The following is a 19,514-nucleotide window of genomic DNA, read 5'->3' as shown; positions in this document are numbered from 1 at the left end:
CCCAAGTTCAGGATATTACAAAAAGATAACCCTAGGAGAATAGATGAAAAGGTGCTCTAACATTTGCAAATGATACATAAGAATTTTTCTGTGTTTTTTTTTTTTGTACTGTATGAAAGTTATGTTAATGTTTATCCAATATGGCCTGAATGCATCTGCACGTTTTTTATGATTGCAGCTCAGGAAAAATTCTCTACTTGTTAAATGTTCCTGGGAGTTATTACAACAACATTTTGGTTGTGAATTCAGAAGTTTCAGAACTGCTGGATGGACAAAAGTTTCATTCTTTGTGGTCTGTGAACACAACGGATATTTTAAGGTAATAACTTGACTTTTACATTTTTATCTTGAAAAACTTGAATATCAAAATGAATATTGTGGGTAACATCAGCATGAGACAACAGATGGGACCTTTTACATTGTTTATCTTGTTTATCTTGGTGTTTTAACTCATCCCCTGTTCGAGTTTTATCAGATCATAGTGTTTCGCAAATTTTTTATATATATATATGTATATATATATATATATTTGCTTTAATATGTAGGTGAATTTGTATTGGCAACCCTGCTCTTTAGCATCTACTAAGATACAACAGCTATTTTGATGTTCTATCAAGAGATGCTTTTAGATCTTAAAGCGGTTCTCCACCCTAAAGGGGAAGTTCCGCTAATCTGATCCCTCCCCCCCTCTGGTCCCACAATCCGCACCTTTCAGGGGGGAGGGGGGTGCAGTTACCTGGATAATCCAGGTATCTGCACCCACTTCCGGGACAGACCGCCGCAGACCCCCGCAGATGCCCCCCCCCCCCCCCCCGTTGTGTTCTGGGAAACGCACAGTTCCCAGGACACAGTGGGGACCAGAAGAGACGCGCAGCGCGACTCACGCATGCGCAGTAGGGAACCGGGCAGTGAAGCCGCAGCGCTTCATTTCCCGATTCCCTGACAGAGGATGGCGGCGGGGGCAGCAGAGAGACGAGCGATCGCTCGTCATCTGCCATCGACATTGCTGGACCCTGGGACAGGCAAATGTCCATTTATTAAAAGTCAGCAGCTGCAATATTAGTAGCTGCTGGCTTTTAATATTTTTTTTTAGGTGCAGAACCGCTTTAATGTAGCTTTTAAAGGAGTATAATGACCTTTTGATTGTAAAATGTGAAATGGACACGATTCTATTGCCAGTTAGGCTTTAGTTAGACTTTCTGGTATGAGGGAGCATGTGACCATAACTGCTGGGGCCTGAGCAGTCAGTCACCAGGCCCAAACACCAGTGTTAATTTCGTAGACAAAAATATTTTCATCAGTTTTCATCGGCTGCATGTTTTCAGTGATGAAAACTAAATGAAAATAAAATTTGAATTAAGTCAATTATGTAAACTATGACAAAAATCAATTCCAATTTTCATTTAGTCCACTAAAATCTCCAGTACATTTTAGTCGACTAAAATCGAATGGGTTTAGTTAAAATGTAATGTATTATTTTTAGCATTGCTCTAGAATTTCCAAACTCGTTATATACTCATGGAGTAAAAATCGAATTAAAGTGTTGGTAAACCGCGGCTGTTTAGGCTTGTAAGGCAATTGCATAATGTGCCAGTATGCATCGCATTTTGAAATGCTTACCTTGGAACAAAGTCCTCCAGCACTGTGCTGTCACCGCTGAGAGGGCTGACATTTCCCCCCCGGCCTTTCTTCTGGGTTTGAGCACTCTGGCTATGTGATTGGCTGCGATGACGTCACTTTGGTTCCAGCACAAAGCTCTGAAGGTCCGGCAAGGAGAGCCGATGTGGGACCAGAAAAGAGGAGGATCCGGGCTGCTCTGTGCAAAACCACTATACCGTGCAGGTAAGTATAACATGTTTGTTTTAAAAAATAAAATAAAATAGACTTTAATATCAATTTAAGGATAGCTGCCCTGAAGGAGGATCTGTAAAAACCTTAACTGATGGACATTGTAAGAAGGATACATTGCCCAGCAATTAAGGTATATTGACTGCTATCAAGTGATCAAGGAACACCTTGATTAGATCCACTGCACTGAACAAGATCAACTGCTCTTAAGAACAGACTGTGACTGCTCTTACAGGGTCATAGATCTATTTGGTTGCTCTCACAGGTCAGTAGTTACCAAGTGTCTGTTCTGAAAGGAGCTTCTACTACTATCAAAATAGCTGTCCTATTTTTTGTTGGTGGGGGGGGGGGGGGGGGCATCCTGCACCCCAAGCCCTCTCTCCTTGAATTAAGTTCAGCAATAAAAGGTAAAATGACTGGCGCAAAACATATTTTTCATCCCACCATACACCAGTGACCAGACCCTGAAATCGAAATGTTAGCCCAGCCACACTGCTTGGTGGGGGTTATTGTCCATCAACTCAATAGGAGGGGCAATAATTTTTTTTTTATATATAAACAGGAAAACTTGGACACAGGGTATAGTGTGGTATGTGGTTGATAGATAGAAGAATGGATAGATAGATACTGTAAATCTAGCAAGTGGCAATCAATTACATCAATTATATAAACAAGCAATAAATCAATCAAACTTCACTTGACTTCATACGGTAATATGTGAAAAGTTTGGAATGCTTCTGGAGCTCAGACAGAGACCGATGCTGAACACCTCCTTAGATGCTGCCTGGAACATCATCAGAGAGATGTAAGAGCCACTTTTTGAGCATCAGAGTATTCACTTTTTCAAGCTTTCATAACCTATTTAAAACAGAAATGTAAATAAGGCTGTTTTGGTATTCATTGTTTTAATATTAAAATGTTAGACCATCCAAAAGGTATATTTTCTTAGTTGGTGGATGCTCAAGCTTTAAATCACCTAGATCCATATATCTCATGGGGAGATCATCCCCCTGTGTTCCATAGTCTGCATGTCTGGCATGAGCAAAATTGAGTGTGCCCCCTCTATGTGTTGGATATTTATTTTGTGTAATAATGTGGAGAATTCAACAAACACCACAAGAATGATGGGAACATCCAAAAAGCCAGAATCAGAGACAGTAGCTATGGCATGGAAACATTATAATGACATGTCGAACCAATTTGTAACCAAGCCAGAATACTCCACCTAGAACTAAAGCATAATGTTTAGGCAGAGTCAACTAAAAGTGCATCACATTTTAAATCCATATGTCTACATTTGGTAGATTAAATTACCTTAAAAAATATGTAAACCCAACATTTCATATTCCTTATATGTGGCTGCTGTACCATGTACTTGTATGAAAAAGAATCCTGTTCTCTTTGTGTCAAATCTCTTGTGTTCCTGCCAGTCCATCTGCTTTCCTTATGATAAAAAATACTTTCTCCCTGCAATTTAATGCTATAATGTGCTAGTATGCCTTGCATGCTTACCTTAAAACAAAGCCTTCCAGTGGAGCACTGTCACTGCTGACGGGGCTTCCATCTTCCCCCAGTCTTCCTTCCGGGTTTGCGGGCCCTGGCATTTAAATGGCCAAGCCATGATGACATCATTCCCTTGCATTCGCATGGAACCCATGGCTGTGGCTCAGCACTCTGAATGGACAGCATGCTGGCCCTCAGGTGTGCTGCACCGGTGACATCACTGGCTGCAGAAGTAGTGAATTTTTACCTAAATGGTGCACGTTTAGGAGATATTCCTTGTACCTATGGGTAAGCTTTATTATAAGCTTACCCATAGGTACATGGGGCATTTACGACCGCTTTTAAAAACTGACCACGCTAGGCATGAGAGAACATCATGGTCAGTTCTCTAGCTGTGACGAGAACTTATCCTGCTCTCCATCAATGATCAGACTTTTCCTGACACCCAACCACACACACACACAGACCAGTGTGAAGCTGTTTCTTCTATCCCAGCTTACTGAATTCCTTATGCAGCTGAGAACAGAGGTTATGTGATCACTCAGACGTGGGAAACAAAGATATTAAAAATCTTTTTATAGCTATACACAAATGTTTTTCCTTTCATTTCTATTTTAAACGGAATGGGTTGTTTTACACGGTGAGGGTTCACATATACTTTAATTGTATTAAAATACAATTTTTTGTTTCTTGTTGTAGTAAACCAGCACTGGGCTATTTCAAGAGAGATGCTTTGTCAATAATAATGGAAATTGGAATCGGACATAACAGAAAGAAGGTTTGTGTTTTGTTTTTGTTTTCTGTTTTATTTTTTTTTTATTTTTTTTTTGGGGGGGGGAGGGGGACAAAAAATATGTATCCACAGGTTTCAATAGCTGTGTCTCTACTGCCGCTTTGATGCATACATTTTTTAATAGCCATTAGAACCCAAGATTAAATATTTTTCTAACATCTAGTGAATATCAGCTAGTGTGATCATTTTGAACCCATATAATGCCAAGAAAATTATAGTTGGGCACACAGTCTTGCCTTTTTTTTTTTTTAGGTGGTATTGCAATTCTGTTAATGTTTATATTTGCTGTAAACACCTCTGATTTTATGTACTTTGGATTAAACAAATCAAAAATGTTTTATCAAAGTTTAGACACAATAATCTTCTTGGTTTTTCATTTCCCTGATACAATTATCAGGGATATGCAATTCGTGGACCTCCAGCTGTTGCAAAACTACAAGTCCCATCATGCCTCTGCCTCTGGGTGTCATGCTTGTGGCTGTCAGAGTCTTGCTTTGCCTCATGGAACTTGTAGTTCTGAAACAGCTGGAGGTCCGCTAATTGCATATCCCTGTTGTATATGGATATTTAGTCAACACAAGAAAGCAAAAAAAGCTCCAATGAAAAAGTAAAAATTATATAAAGTAGGATTTGGGATTTGTGAGCTGACAGAACATGTTAATAACAGAGATGGAAAAGCTGCTGTGCATCAAACATTATTCTTTAAACATACTGAATGTAAGAAAAGAGTACTTTTAACTTAAGTGGTATGTTCAGATAATTAGAAGTTATTCATTAAGGAATAACTGTACTATATTAAAGTTACTTAACCTTTTCAGCTACAACTTTATACCCATAATGGACTAGAGCTGTTTTTGCTAGGGGCTAGTTTATCTTTGTCAATACTTAAAGCTGAACTCCAACTTTCTTTTCACTAGAACTGAATGGGGTGATCATACCTCTGTACCTTGTTACTCTGTTGTCTGTAGATCCTCTGATATTCTGGGTTTAGTTGTGGCTTTGTCTCAAGTGACACTCTGTGTATCCTGATGATAGACCCTGTCCCTTCAATAGCCACTTCTTGCAGCAGCTAGAATCTGTGCACTCCACTTTGTAGTCTTTCAGACTCTGTAAATGTAACTTCCTTCTCAGCTCTGATGGTGGGTGGGATTGAATACATCCTGATTTGCATTCGGTCTTGCCCAGTCACTCCTACAGAAAGAGTCCAAACCTCTGCCTCACAGATCACAGCATTATTCAAGAAGGAAACCCCTTCATACACAGCCTGTTCTGAAAGCTAACTGCTGGGCAGGATTAAATGAATTACAATTAGAATTAATTCCTGCCCAGTTAAATATGCTGACCAGTGTGAACAGGGAGAACCTCACCCCCCAGATCCCACCCTCAGAGTCCTGCTCTCTGTGAAGTGATTAATTTACATAACCTCCCCATAGCCCTTCCTCTGTAGTCTTGCAGGAAGCCATTATTCTTTGGCATGCTGCAAGACAGGAATGACACAGGAGGAGGTATGACACACTTGCACCTTTCACCACCCACATGAAGGACCAGAAACACTCACAGTAACTCATCAAATCCCAGAAACTGTACAATTGACTCCCATAGCCTGCCCTGAAACTACATAGGCTCAAAGGATCATGGGAGATATAGTATAAAGGATTGGAAAAGGAAGGCAACAGGAAGTCATCACAGACACAGAATCCTGCTATATACAGCTAAAGGAGTTAAGTTACACACAAACTGACAGTGGGAGGTTTGATTCATTTACATGCACAATTATATTATATTTTTCAAAGCAAAGTAGCCTTTCCTTTGGTGGTCTTGTCTTGCATACTTTTTTTTAATTTTCTACGCAATCTGTAGACAATAAAAAACATAAAAAGCACATTTGTCTTTCCTGGCCATTTAAGGACACTGGAAGTCTTAAACCTTCGGGGTATTCTGCTGCCTACAGGTGGACACTAGCAAACTACTCCAACCTAGTATATAACCCCCACTACTACCAGCATGCCTCTGTTTTTTGTTAGTGTCCTAGGGATTATGGTTATGTTTCCTTCAGCTCTGTAAAGTCTAATCTTTGATTTTGATAGTGATTCTTATATCTTTACGCAAGACCCTTTTTTCACCTCTGCTGGAGGTTTCCGCTGTAATTGGCTTAAATTCTGCATGGTCATATCCAGCCTGGCTTTTGGACCGCACTGCATCTGGGCCTGGCTGGACTAGATGTTGCAGAGGAGCCTGGGAGTTACCATTGGGCACTGGATTCTGTTCTGGTTAAGTTAGCTGAGGATTGCTTTACAGTTCCAGATTCTCTAACATTCCCTCTGCACTTACTTGGTCTATCTCTGAGGGCTCAGTTAATGAATAGGTGGGTCGAGCCAAGCGTCGGGAGGTTACTGGGCACCACTGATTTCTGTTTGCCCACTGGCTTTGCCATGGAAGGGGTAGTGCTGTGGGACTAAAGCCCCATACACACTATCAGATTTTTTTCTGATTTTTGTCTTCAGATTTACCAAAACCATGTAGTGCAAAGGCCTGTCTGATTGCATATACATTGAAACTCCTAAGGTTTGACCTCATATTATATGGTTTTGGTAAATCTGAAGACAGAAATCAGCCGAAAATCTGATAGTGTGTATGGGGCTTTAGTGTGGATTTCCTCTGGATGAAGAGTCATGCAAGAGTGTCAAAAAAGCATCTTCCCACTGTTGCTCATAATATAACTGACCCTGCAGTCACTGACCCTCACCTACCTACTACCAGTTTTCCCATTTTAATGAGTTCTTGAGGCCTTGCTTCTTACCCTAAACCTGTACGATGCCTGACTTTGCTGTGAGCACAACTTTTCTGATTCTAAAAACAGTGGGGACCACTGTATCAGATGCCCACTAGCTCACTTTCTAATAATTGGTTGGAGACTGCTTTCATCATGCCTACTGATGGCACTCTTACTGTAGTCATGCTGTTCTCTGTGGTTAGTGTTTCTCATCCTTGGAATCCTCCTTGGCCCTCTTGGGTGTGGCTGGTTCTCTGCCATCTCAGCTGAGGTTTTTACTACAGTCATGCAAGATTTTATGATACAAATTACCCAGTTATTTTCCTGACTATGATCGCAGAGACCACCACTGTGCTTCCATGCCCTCTTCAGAAAATTCTGTATTTGATTTATCCCTGCCCTTAGGGGCTTCTGAGCCATTGGATGCAGAGGCTTTGTCTAATGCTGAGTTGCTCAAATCCTTGTCAGATGAGCTTAACACTTAGGTGTCACAGTCTTCTGCTGTTACGTCCAAGTTGAAGAAGACCGCTTTTGACTCATGCAGTGGCCAGCACCCTGAAGCTAGAGGATCAACATGCTGTCTCTTCCAGGGCTGTTTCCAGGCTTAGGTTATATATGGTCCCTTTTAAGAGCTTTCCCTTTGCACCAACTTTTCCGGCTGTTTCTATATGAATATTGGGAGCTCACTGACAAGTCATTTGGTCCTCCTGCTAAACATTTCCTAGCTGTCCCTTCAGGGTTGGACCAACCTGTTGGAGGCCTATTCGCTCCAAATTCAGTCATATAACCCTACGACAGTGACCTATATTAATTTTCAGGGAGGGACCAAAAGTCTCGCCATTCAAGAGTTAAATCTGAGCCTGTGCTGGGCAAAACTTCATGTTTCAGCCTGTCAGCAGTCTAAGTTCTAGGCCTATACAATTGGCAGACCTGGGAAAGTTATCACCTGAAGGTTTTTGTGGACTCTTGTCAGAGTTGGGGATGCTGGATGTGGACCTTCTGGCCTCCAGGTTCAATAAAAAACTGGACAGCTTTATATCTAAGTCTAGAGATCCACTGGTGGATCTGATCTATGCTTTTCCTCCCCTGAAACTTCTTCCTTGTCTGCTCTGCAGAAACTAGATGGAGAGCATACCGCTGAGCCTAATTATTCTGGATTGTCCCAGGCAATTGTGTTACGCCAACCTGGTAAGACTTCTAGCAGATACACCGTGGGTCCTGCTAGATCATCCAGATCTATTGTCCCAAGTACTGATTTGCCCTCCTGCTTCACAGTTGCTGGCTTTGATGGAATAGCTATTGAGTTCTAAGGGGGGGGTGCGCATCACAGACACTGTGATTCTTCTGATGCTCAAGGATGAGAAATCAACCTCCTGCAAAGTCCATCATTGGACATGGAAGGCATACTTCTCTTGGTGTGAGCCAAGGGTTTTCCACCTTCATGCATCTCTTCATGCAGTTGGGTCTTTATTAATGTTTGGCAGTTGGCACTATCACACTCTGCACTTTTGATTCTATTTTAGAGACTGTTAGGTCCACACTGTCTAAATAAGAGTGTTTGTGCAGGCTGTCTTCCATGTGAAACCTCCAGTCTGTTCACACTTGACTCATTGGAATATGAATCTGATCATCTTAGCACTTCAAAAGCTGCCCTTAGAACCCATTGGATGCCTTACTCTAACCCACATGGTTGCTTTCCTTGTAGTTATCACATCTGTGAGGCATGTGTCTAAACTGGCAGCCTTATCTCACAAAGAACCTTTTTTTGGTCTGGGGAACAAGGTAGTATTACAGCCCAGGATTTCCTTCTGGCATAAGGTAAGGTGCTTTTCACCTTAACCGAGAGGCATTTTTTCCCCATCTCTTTTCTGACTTCAGTTTAGGGTAATTTCCCTCCATTGTCTAGATATGGTTCAGGCTGTGTAAGTCTCTTAGCCAGTGCTTCGTTTAGAAAGACAGATCCCCTTTTTGTCTTCCCAGATGGGCCTAGGGAGGGCACCCCGGCATTAAGTTATACCATTTTCAGACTGTTTACACACTGTTCAGGCTTATGGCCTAAAGGATCGGGCTTCCCCCTTTCTAGTTTAAGTGGTTGTAAACCTTCACATACACCCAGTGAAGTGAATAGCCTCAGATGATACACAGAGATTAAACAAATCCTCCTATATATGTTTTACTTGTATATCTGCTGTCTTCAGCTTTCTGCACTCTTTGGAAAGTGCGGATCATGTTAGAAATCTTTCTTCCTCTTTCAGCAGTGGGTGGGGAGTCTGGGTTTACACTGCGTGAGAGCTGATTCGAGGAAAGGCACCCCCACACACACATAGGCAAAGGAATGAAGGAACATGCAGAACTGTATTGTGAATAGACCAGCTCCTTGTTAATCTCCCTCTAAGCTCCCTCCCAGATACAAATTTTCAGCTGCTGATGTCTCGTGTGTCGGAGAGCTTATCAGAAGTGACTCTGCTGATCACAGAAAACAAAGCACCAGAGAGAAACAGCACTTAGAGCTTTGGAGAGAGATAAGTAAACACTACAGATATATGTGCTTAGATCAAATTTCATGAATGAGGCTAACACCCACTTTAATGCTTGCTCCATTGGGGCAGTGAGCACCTTTAGGGTTTTTTGACAATGTTTGCCTAACATTCAAGACTCCCACCTGGTTCTCTGTTCATATGTTCTCTAAGTTCTACCAGCTGGACATTTCTGCCTAATCTGTTGCCAGTATCGGGCATAAGATCTTTCAGAAGGCTATTTGAGCTGCAGGCCAGTTTTTATTACATTGCCTGCTACCCTGTTTTCCCTAAAATAAGACCTAGCGTGATTGTCGGTGTTGGCTGCAATATAAGCCCTACCACCTAAATAAGCCCTACTCTGTTTCCTCAAAAATAAGCCCTACCCTGAAAAGAAGACCTACAAGGACTTTAATTAGGGCTTATTTGGGGGGTAGGGCTTTTATTGCAGCTATCACCGACAATCACACTAGGTCTTATTTTAGGGGAAACAGGGTAGCAATTGTTTGCTGTTGCCCATCCCTCAGTTGGACTATGTTTGGAGATCCCAAAGGATACCTGTGTGCCTCAATGAATGAGCAGGAAAATAGGTAATGTTGCCTTCAACAACAACATAAATGGAAGCCTGTCCTGTCCTGTATTGTACAATTAAGAAAAAAGGATTTTAGACTTGCCTGTAAAATCCTTTTCTGTAGAGTATAAGTGCTCAACCTTTGGCCCCCCAGCTGAAACGAAACTACAAGTCCTATGAGGCATTGCAAGGCTGACAGTGACAAGCATGACTCCCAAAAGCAGAGGCATGATGGGACTTGTAATTCTGCAAAAGCTGGAGCGCCACAGGTTGAGCACCCATGCTTTAGAGTATATTTCTAATAAAGGATTTTACAGGAAAGTAAAAAATTCTTATATTTGCAAGCTTGATTTGCTGAAATTATAGTGTCATAAATTGCATTACATTTAATTTAATGTAATGTATAGTGTCATAAATTACATTAAATTAAATGGGGCACATACTAGAAATGAAACCAATCATAGGTGTGTGCATGGAGCGTGCCATGTTCCCCCCCCCCCCCCCCCCCAAACCGATCACTCACACAGAAAACCGCTCAGCACAGAGCTTTCATTCACTGTCCAGTGCAGCTGAGGCTGCTGCGGAATCTCTGTCCTCAGTCCTCTGTCTAAAAAGTGAGATATCAGGGATCTTTTAGACCCCTGACATTTCACCAAAGTCCCTAACAGGGCCCATGAAAAATTGTAAAAACAAAATTAGAAAAAATTAAATCATGAAAAATAAAAAAATGCTGGCAGCGTCCACTGCCCAACTGACTCTGATCTCTGCCCTACAAACCACGTCCACTTCTCTACTGACAACGTCCTCTGCCCTACTGACCACCTTCTCTGCCCTACTGACATTGTCACTTGACACCATCCTCTGTCCTACAGACACCACCCATTATTTGATACACTTTCAAATGTTTGTTTATATTTATTTGTGGGAGTGTTCTGCACCACCTATGGAAACAATGAATAAATGATTTGCATATCTTGACTCTTCCGTAAACAATTAGTTTGGCCTCTCTCCCACCAGCTCCAGTAAAAGTAATTTTGCATATAACTTCAGCTTTCTTTATCTCTGGATCTACCGATCACTTCAACATGGGGTTTACACTGATTGTAGCCTTTACTTTTTATTTTTCCAGAATATACTTATCCTATATTGCCCACATTTGTGACAGATTTACTTAACCACTTCAATACAGGGCACTTTCGCCCCCTTCCTTCCCAGCCCAATTTTCAGCTTTCATCGCTCTAGCGCTTTCAGTGACAATTGCGCGGTCATGCTACACTGTACCCAAATGAAATTTTTATCATTTTGTTCGCACAAATAGAGCTTTATTTAGGTGTTATTTATTCACGACTCCGTTTTTTATTTTTTGCGATATAAGCGCAAAAAAAGCGGAAATTTGGAAAAAAAACAATATTTTCTTTTTTCTATTTTAAAAGAAATCCAATAAAATCAAATTTTGTCATAAATGTAAGCCAAAATGTATTCTGCTACATGTTTTTGGTAAAAAAAAATTCCGTTAAGTGTATAATAATTGGTTTGTGTGATCACGGACATATGTACGCAAATGATCATGTACATATGTGTGCAGGTGATCACATACATATGTGTGCAGATAATAATTGGGACATGTGATTTTAGTGGGACATATGTGGGGGGCATGTTTTTATTATTAGGGACATGTATGTTTTGGGGACATGTGTGTTTTTGGGACATGTGTGGGGACATTGTGTTTATACTGTGTTGTGTATTACACTAGACTGGTGATCAGTGAGTAAAAAGCTGTAAAAAACAGCTCATACTCACTGATCATCAGCCGTCTGCAGCGATCTGCTCTCCTCTCCTCAGCGATGACTTCTGTGTGAGGAGAGGAGGAGCCGATTGCCTAGCAACCGGCTGTTTGTTTACATCACATGACGGCCATGATTGGACACGGCCGTCATGTGATCAGGAGGGCCAATCACAGAGCCCTCCTGCCGATCTGAGATGCGCCGTGTCTGGGTGACACGAGCACATCGGGATCGCGCCGCTGCGTGGGCACGCGTACGTGCGATCCCGCTCCTTCTGAAGGACATTCCTGAACGTCCTATCAGAAGTAGACGGCTCCCACCTGGCCGTATATGTGCATTGGCCGGGTGGGAAGTGGTTAAAAGTGCAATTCCGTTTTTTATGGTACCTTGGCACTGTAAGCATGGTAGTGAAAAATATTCATAGAAATTATTATTATATTGTTTGTTTAGAATTCTTATTCTCAAAAATATTTTTTATAAGCCAGTGTAATAAAAAAATGGTCACATGGCTGTTAAAGTGGTTGTAAACCCTTACAAGAAATATCTCCTAAACCTATATGGCAGTGATATGCAATTAGCGGACCTCCAGCTGTTGCAAAGCTACAAGTCCCATCCTGCTCTGCCTCTGGGTGTCATGTTTGTGGCTGTTAGAGTCTTGCTATGCCTCATGGAACTTGTAGTTCTGCAACAGCTGGAGGTCCGCTAATAGCATATCCCTGCTATACGGTTTAGGAGATATTTACAAAAAGACAGCCATGTGCCGTAGACAGCGGCGCGCAGGCGCACTGGGCAGGCCGCAGACTACGGCGATATGCCGTTCGTGTCGGCTCCCATGCGCATGCGCGGGAGTGACGTCATCGCGGCTCTGGCGAATCATAGCGCCGGAGCAGCGAGACCCGGAAGTCACTCTCGGATACCTGGTAGCGGCGAAGATGAATACGGAGGACCGCTTCGGGGGCTTCGTTCTCAGGTAAGTTATTAATAATGAGCTAGTATGCTATGCATGCTAGCTCATTATTCCTTTGCCTTGCAGGTTGCATTTTTTTATTTTTTTTAAATGGCCTTTACTTCCTCTTTAATAAAGATGCATGTTTGTTAAAGCTTTTCTAATTGAGCCTTAATGTCTTTGTATGCATGAGCATGTCGTCTATTCAGAGCACAGTGTGCTGGTGATGTTACCGGCTGCTGCGAATGTGAATATCTCCCAAACTGTGCATGTTTGGGAGATTTTCCCTGCACCAACAGGTAAGTCTTATTATAGGCTTACTTGTAGGTACAAGTGAAAAAACAGACTTCACTACCACTTTATGCCTTCCTGCAAGCATATTGTGACAAGAGTGGTTGGGAATATTGTTTATAATGTGAATTATTTTGCTGGCTTGGCTTACAATATCAATTGCTCATAAATGTTTTTACATTTAGGTTTACAGGATAGTACATGGAACTTTTAGTTTGCTGTGTTAGGCCTCATGTGCACAGATGTCTCGAGCCTGCAAGTCCTCTAGCATAAAATTCCTGGCACTTTCCTGCACCACCTCGGATTGCTGTGTAAAGCTGCCAATACAAGTGAATGGCAGGACACAGAAGCGTTTCTGTAAATGTCAAACACTTCTGCGTTGGCGTTCACCCTTCCATGCCTGTATGACATTATTCCCCAAATGCAAAAGTGCCACATTTGGGGAAAATTGATTTATGCACGTGTGAAAGTAAATGCAGAAGCATGTGGCATTTACACAAGTTGGGCCGCGTACAGACATTCTCATGTATTGGTGGCTGTATGCAGCTCCCAAAGCACAGGAAAGCATTAGGGATTTAATGTTAAAGGACTTTGTAGCCTCTAGACGTCCGTGTGCATGAGGCCTTGATGACCTTCGAATGCCTATGATCTTGCAGATTTAACTTTTTTTTTGCTTTTGTTTTTTAATACTCTTTCTTTCAATTGTAAACTTTACATTTTTTGCAGGTTGTTATTATAGATAGCAAAAGTGGAACTTTGCAGTGGGAAATTGAAATGAATGTAGGAACTGCCAGGCAAAATCCCGGTATATTGAATACAGGAGACCACCGTTCCACTTTCCTTTTCTGGGGAGAATATTCAACAGATTATAATAACACTGTGAGTTTATATATATTTATATGTATCCTGCAAAAATGGAACCATTGTCTTCACTACAAAGGATATTCTAACAGCACGCATTTTCTTATATCAAGATCTTTATGCCTCTAAAACCCAGAACACAACAATAAAAACCTGCTTTTTCCTAGACACACTCACACTTCTGCGTCTAGCCCCAGAGGTTGAAGCCTTCTTGGAGTCTGACTTTACAGACAGAGGCCCCTATTCTTTACCTGTGGACACGGCTAGATGGTCTAAGACATTCTGTGGCACTACTTCCACAACTCCTGCTAACACAGGAGGAGGTTTGTAATAGGCATGCTCCCAATGTCTATGTTTAAAGTTATTACTGTGGATCCCCAAACCTAATTTTACAGGAATATCTCCTTGTTTAATTCAGATATCAAAAATCTAGATGCAATTCTAGGTCTTTCTTTAGCTAAAGTCATATTTTAAATAGTAGCCAGTGACCGTTCAGAGTCTATATCTAACAAATCCACACCAATAAACATACAGAGGCTGTTCCTTAAAGTGTTTGTAACCCGAAAAAAAAAAGAAAATGGATCCTGTTCCTTTAAAGCAGGGGTCTACAAACTTTGGCCCTTTCCAGTTATTCAGGAACTACAATTTCCTTCATGCCCAGTCATTGTTTGTGAATGTCAGAGTTTTGCAATGCCTCATGGGATGTGTAGTTCCGCAACAGCTGGAATGCCGTGGTTTGGAGATCTCTGCTTTAAGGACCAGTTCTCACCATAGAAACGCAGTCCAGATGTGTTCCTGATGCTTTTCTGCATTTGCGCTTTTGATGTGCTCTAGCGCATTTTTGATGCAGTCCAGTGCATTTAACCTTAAAAAAGGACATGTGTGTTCCAGTGCATTTTTGGTGCATTTAGTTGCGTTTTTTTGGTGCATTTCTTATACATTTTACAGGGGTCCAGTGCAGAAAAAGTGCAGCATGTTTCCTTTTTTTTTCTGCAATTGGAACTGCTAGCACTGGTGTGAACTATGCCATTGAAAACTATATTATCCACTTCCCATGTTTTTGCTGGAGACAAAAAATGCACTGGACTGCATGTGGTGTGAACTGGCCCTAAAGCATGTTATACAGCACAGTTCTGTGCTTGTGCTGTGTAATTTGGCCCTTTCAATCATCTGAAATACCTGGCTGATCCTGCCTGGTTCTGCCCCCTCCCTGTAAACTGACCACGGTTTATCATGGCTGCTGAGCCCTGATACCATGGTCAGTTTACGTGCCTCTGTCATCCGCTCTCTCCTCTGTCCCGGTGTCTACAGTGCATGCACACTTTGGAAAGGCAAATCGTCCTATTTCTAAAGGGGGTCATGCCGTTACAAACGGCTCCTGTGCATATGCTCAGGAGTGACATCACGTGACTCCGGCCAGTCACAGAGCCGAATTTTGTGGAAGAGGGGTGAAGATGGTCGCTCGCTGCTAGTGGGGACAGAGGTGACATCGCAGGCTTCGGTTTCAGGTAAGTGAGACATAATGGGCTACTTTGCAAAGCAGAGTAGCCCATTATGCTTTACCCTGTGCAGGGAAATATAGAGGAATTATAACCCATCAGGGTTTACTTCTTCTTTAAATAGACCATATATTAAATTATGAAGAGGTAGCTACCCCTCCAAATTACAGCTAAACATGTCAGCTCACTTGCTTGGCTATAGGGTAACAAATTAGTAAAGAGATGAAAATTTCCTGTTGGTTCTGTCTTACAGCCTAGACCTTTCAAGAGAGGGTTTCTGGATTCATCTTTCACATTTATTTTTGAGGCCCTGGGCCTTACCATTAAATCTTATGTCCCTATCTAATTTAAAGCGGAAGTAAACCCATCCATAAAACAGTTTCATTTCCGGGACGTGCCGGAAATGTAACACTCTAATTGCTTGTGGTCTCAACCAAACTGTCAAACCATCCAGTGGCTAGTGTCATAACTGATCACATATACAGCATCATGGTAGATTAAACAGAGGCAAATATGCCAGCTTCCTTGGCTGAAAATGTTAGGGGGGTTTACTTACACTTTAAGGTTTACCCAAACACTACTGACACACATCTCATGTGCATGGAGGGTGTTACCTAGGCCACAGATTATGCCATTTTCTTTCCTGAATCCAGGAATTTGCTTAAATCTTCCATCAAAACAGCCATTGTTAATGGGGACTGCCTCCCATGGGGAGCTGTCCCTGCTGGGAGAACACGATTATTGCTGCTGACAATAATTAAATGCAAGAAATCCGACCATGCTAGTTGTACCCAAGTCGATTGATGGATCGACTTTGGTACAATCAACCTGCACATAGTTGGATCGAATCTCAGCCAGTCCCTGCTGAACTGGCTGAGATTTCATCCATCTATGGCTGGCTTTAGGGTCTGTGCCAGCTTTAGTTTGTGCCAGAGCACCATATAATCCATGGGAATACTAAAGCAGTTGTGACTTTCAGTAATTTCCAATCACCTCAGAAGCATCTCTAAGTCATGTCAAATGCAAGTCATTACCTAAATTTGGGTATTTTATTGAATGTACTTATGATGAAGATCAAGGATTTTCATGAGGTAGAATATCTTGTTGATATTGCAGATGAGTTGAGAATAAGAAATCATTTGTCATGCCTGAATTGAAAATGTAACTACACTAAAGTTGGCCATACATTATACAATTTTCTTGTTCCCTTAAATGTACCTTCATCTTCTGTATGTAGTGCAGCAGCCTGCCTGATTGCATTCAAATTGAAAGTTTTTAGGTTTGACCTCATATGATATGGTTTTTGTAAATCTAAATTAGTGGAAGAGGACTCCACTGACAACCTGTGAAGCTCTGGACAATTTGGACATTTTCACTTAGGGGGTGTACTGACTTTTTTTGCCAGCGGTTTAGAAATGAATGGCTGTGTGTTGAGTTTTTTTTGAGGGGACAGAAAATTTACACTGTTATACAAGCTGTACGCTCACTACTTTACATTGTAGCAAAGTGTCATTTCTTCAGTGTTGTCACATGAAAAGATAGAATAAAATAATTACTAAAATGTGAGGGGTGTACTCACTTTTGTGAGATACTGTAAATAAAATCAAGAGGTGTGCTTGTGCTTCTGCTAAAGTGCCAATTGATATTCAGGCTGTGCTGTCTGAAGGGGTAAAACCATTCTTAAGAATTGGTAAGCTGCAATATAATAAATGTTTGCTTTTGGGTTTAATATTGCTTTCATTTTTTTTCCACATTAGGATATACAACGTGTTTAATATAATTCACTTTACAAGTAATTTGACCTATCATAGATTGTATAAAAGGCAACACACCACTTTCACTGTTGTAAGCATGCAGTCTAGTAGTTAGTAAAGAAGCTTTTACATTTGCAAAATACCTTGTTCTACTGTGATTTCATTTTATTTTATTTGAAATAACTGTGCATTTTTTACATGTTAAATCATTAATTGTCTAATACATATATTGCACAAATATTTAGAAATAACAAAAATAACATCTGCCTTTTTCGTTATAGATGGAGCCAAAAGAAAACCTGTACATGTTTCATTCATCACAGCCAAAAGTACTTATGCATCTAAACAGTCACACTGAAAATATTATCATATTTGGTGGTAAGTTTAAAACTTCCTTCTTTACAATACTCGAGTAATGGAGATGCTATGATTTGCTCAACAACAAGAGTATAAAAAATATCTGATATGGTGCAGAGCTCTCCTGCCTGAGAGCTCCAACACTTGGCTTTATATACAGTATTAGACATTGGCAATGTGAGAATAATAATTAGTACTGTACGTCTGCACGCAGAAGAAATGCACTGCATACTTCAAATGCAAACATTGTTAAAATGTGATTCAGAATACAGACACTTTATATAGAAAATATTTAGCAGTTTTGTAGATTCCGTCTTTAGGTAACCACTTAAGGACCAGGCCTCTTTTTCAGATTTGGTGTTTACATGCTTAAAACAGTTTTTTTTTTTTTGCTAGAAAATTACTTAGAACCTCCAAACATTTTATATTGTTTTTTTTCTAACACCCTAGAGAATAAAATGGCGGTCATTGAAATACGCAGCGGTCTTACAAGCGCACTTTTTTTGGAAAAAAAATCACTTTTTTGAATAAAAAAAATAAGACAACAGTAAAATTAGCCCAATTTTTTTTATATTGTGAAAGATAATGGTACACCGAGTAAATTGATACCCAACATATCACTCTTCAAAATTGCGCCCGCTCGTGGAATGGCGTCAAACTTTTAGCCTCAAAAATCTCCATAAGCGACATTTAAAAAATTCTATAGGTTGCAATTTTTGCGTTACAAAGGAGGTCTAGGGCTAGAATTATTGCTCTCGCTCTTACGATCGCGGCGATACCTCACATGTGTGGTTTGACCACCGTTTTCATATGCGGGCGCTACTCACGTATGCGCTCGCTTCTGTGTGCAAGCTTGTCGTGACGGTGTGTTTTTAAAAACCTTTTTTTTTATTATTTATTTTAATTGATTTTAGATATTTTTACACTGTTTTTAAAAAAAAATGGATCACTTTTATTCCTATTACAAGGAATGTAAACATCCCTTGTAATAGAAAAAAGCATGACAGGTCCTCTTAAATATGAGATCTGGGGTCAAAAAGTCCTCAGATCTCATATTTGGACTAAAATGCAAAAAATTCACTTTTTTGAATAAAAAAAATAAGACAACAGTAAAATTAGCCCAATTTTTTTTATATTGTGAAAGATAATGGTACACCGAGTAAATTGATACCCAACATATCACTCTTCAAAATTGCGCCCGCTCGTGGAATGGCGTCAAACTTTTAGCCTCAAAAATCTCCATAAGCGACATTTAAAAAATTCTATAGGTTGCAATTTTTGCGTTACAAAGGAGGTCTAGGGCTAGAATTATTGCTCTCGCTCTTACGATCGCGGCGATACCTCACATGTGTGGTTTGACCACCGTTTTCATATGCGGGCGCTACTCACGTATGCGCTCGCTTCTGTGTGCAAGCTTGTCGTGACGGTGTGTTTTTAAAAACCTTTTTTTTTTATTATTTATTTTAATTGATTTTAGATATTTTTACACTGTTTTTAAAAAAAAAAATGGATCACTTTTATTCCTATTACAAGTAATGTAAACATCCCTTGTAATAGAAAAAAGCATGACAGGTCCTCTTAAATATGAGATCTGGGGTCAAAAAGTCCTCAGATCTCATATTTGGACTAAAATGCAAAAAAAAAAAAAAAGGAAAAAGAAAAAAAAAATTACATTTAAAAAAAATATATACCTTTTAAGAGGTATGGGCGGAAGTGACGTTTTGACATCGCTTCCGACCTCCTATGGTATAGAGCCGAGTGGGAGTCATCTTAGCCTCACTCGTCTCCATACCCAGCTAGTGAAAGGACCCGATTGCCTCCGCCGCTACCGACGGCTCCGGTAAGTGGCGGAAGGTGCGGGAGGGCGGCGGGAGGGGGGGTGGCACCTCTCCCGCCGCCGATAGCGGTGATCTCGCGGCGAATCCGCCGCGGAGACCACCGTCATCATACAGCCGACCGGTGCCTGAAGAGATGGATATCTCGGTTGTGGCAGCAGCTGCTGCCGTTACCGAGATATC

The 19,514-nt window shown here is 41.0% G+C and overlaps 1 protein-coding gene across 1 annotated transcript in view; it reads left to right on the top strand.

The window, feature by feature from the left end:
• The window catches only part of FAM234A (family with sequence similarity 234 member A), a 93,688-nt gene that overhangs the window by 65,503 nt on the left and 8,671 nt on the right, over positions 1-19,514 (top strand). The window contains exons 8-11 of the mRNA XM_077448781.1: positions 179-319; positions 4,051-4,129; positions 13,752-13,904; positions 17,421-17,517. Coding sequence (XP_077304907.1) covers positions 179-319; positions 4,051-4,129; positions 13,752-13,904; positions 17,421-17,517 — 470 coding nt within the window. The remainder of the gene's footprint in view (positions 1-178; positions 320-4,050; positions 4,130-13,751; positions 13,905-17,420; positions 17,518-19,514) is intronic.

This window comes from Lithobates pipiens, unplaced genomic scaffold, assembly GCF_037356315.1.
Source record: "Lithobates pipiens isolate NorthernLeopardFrog02 unplaced genomic scaffold, aLitPip1_a1.2 Scaffold_22, whole genome shotgun sequence".
NCBI lineage: Eukaryota > Metazoa > Chordata > Amphibia > Anura > Ranidae > Lithobates > Lithobates pipiens.
The sequence above is the reverse complement of the archived record's forward strand: the minus strand, read 5'-3'. Positions and strand labels throughout refer to the sequence as shown.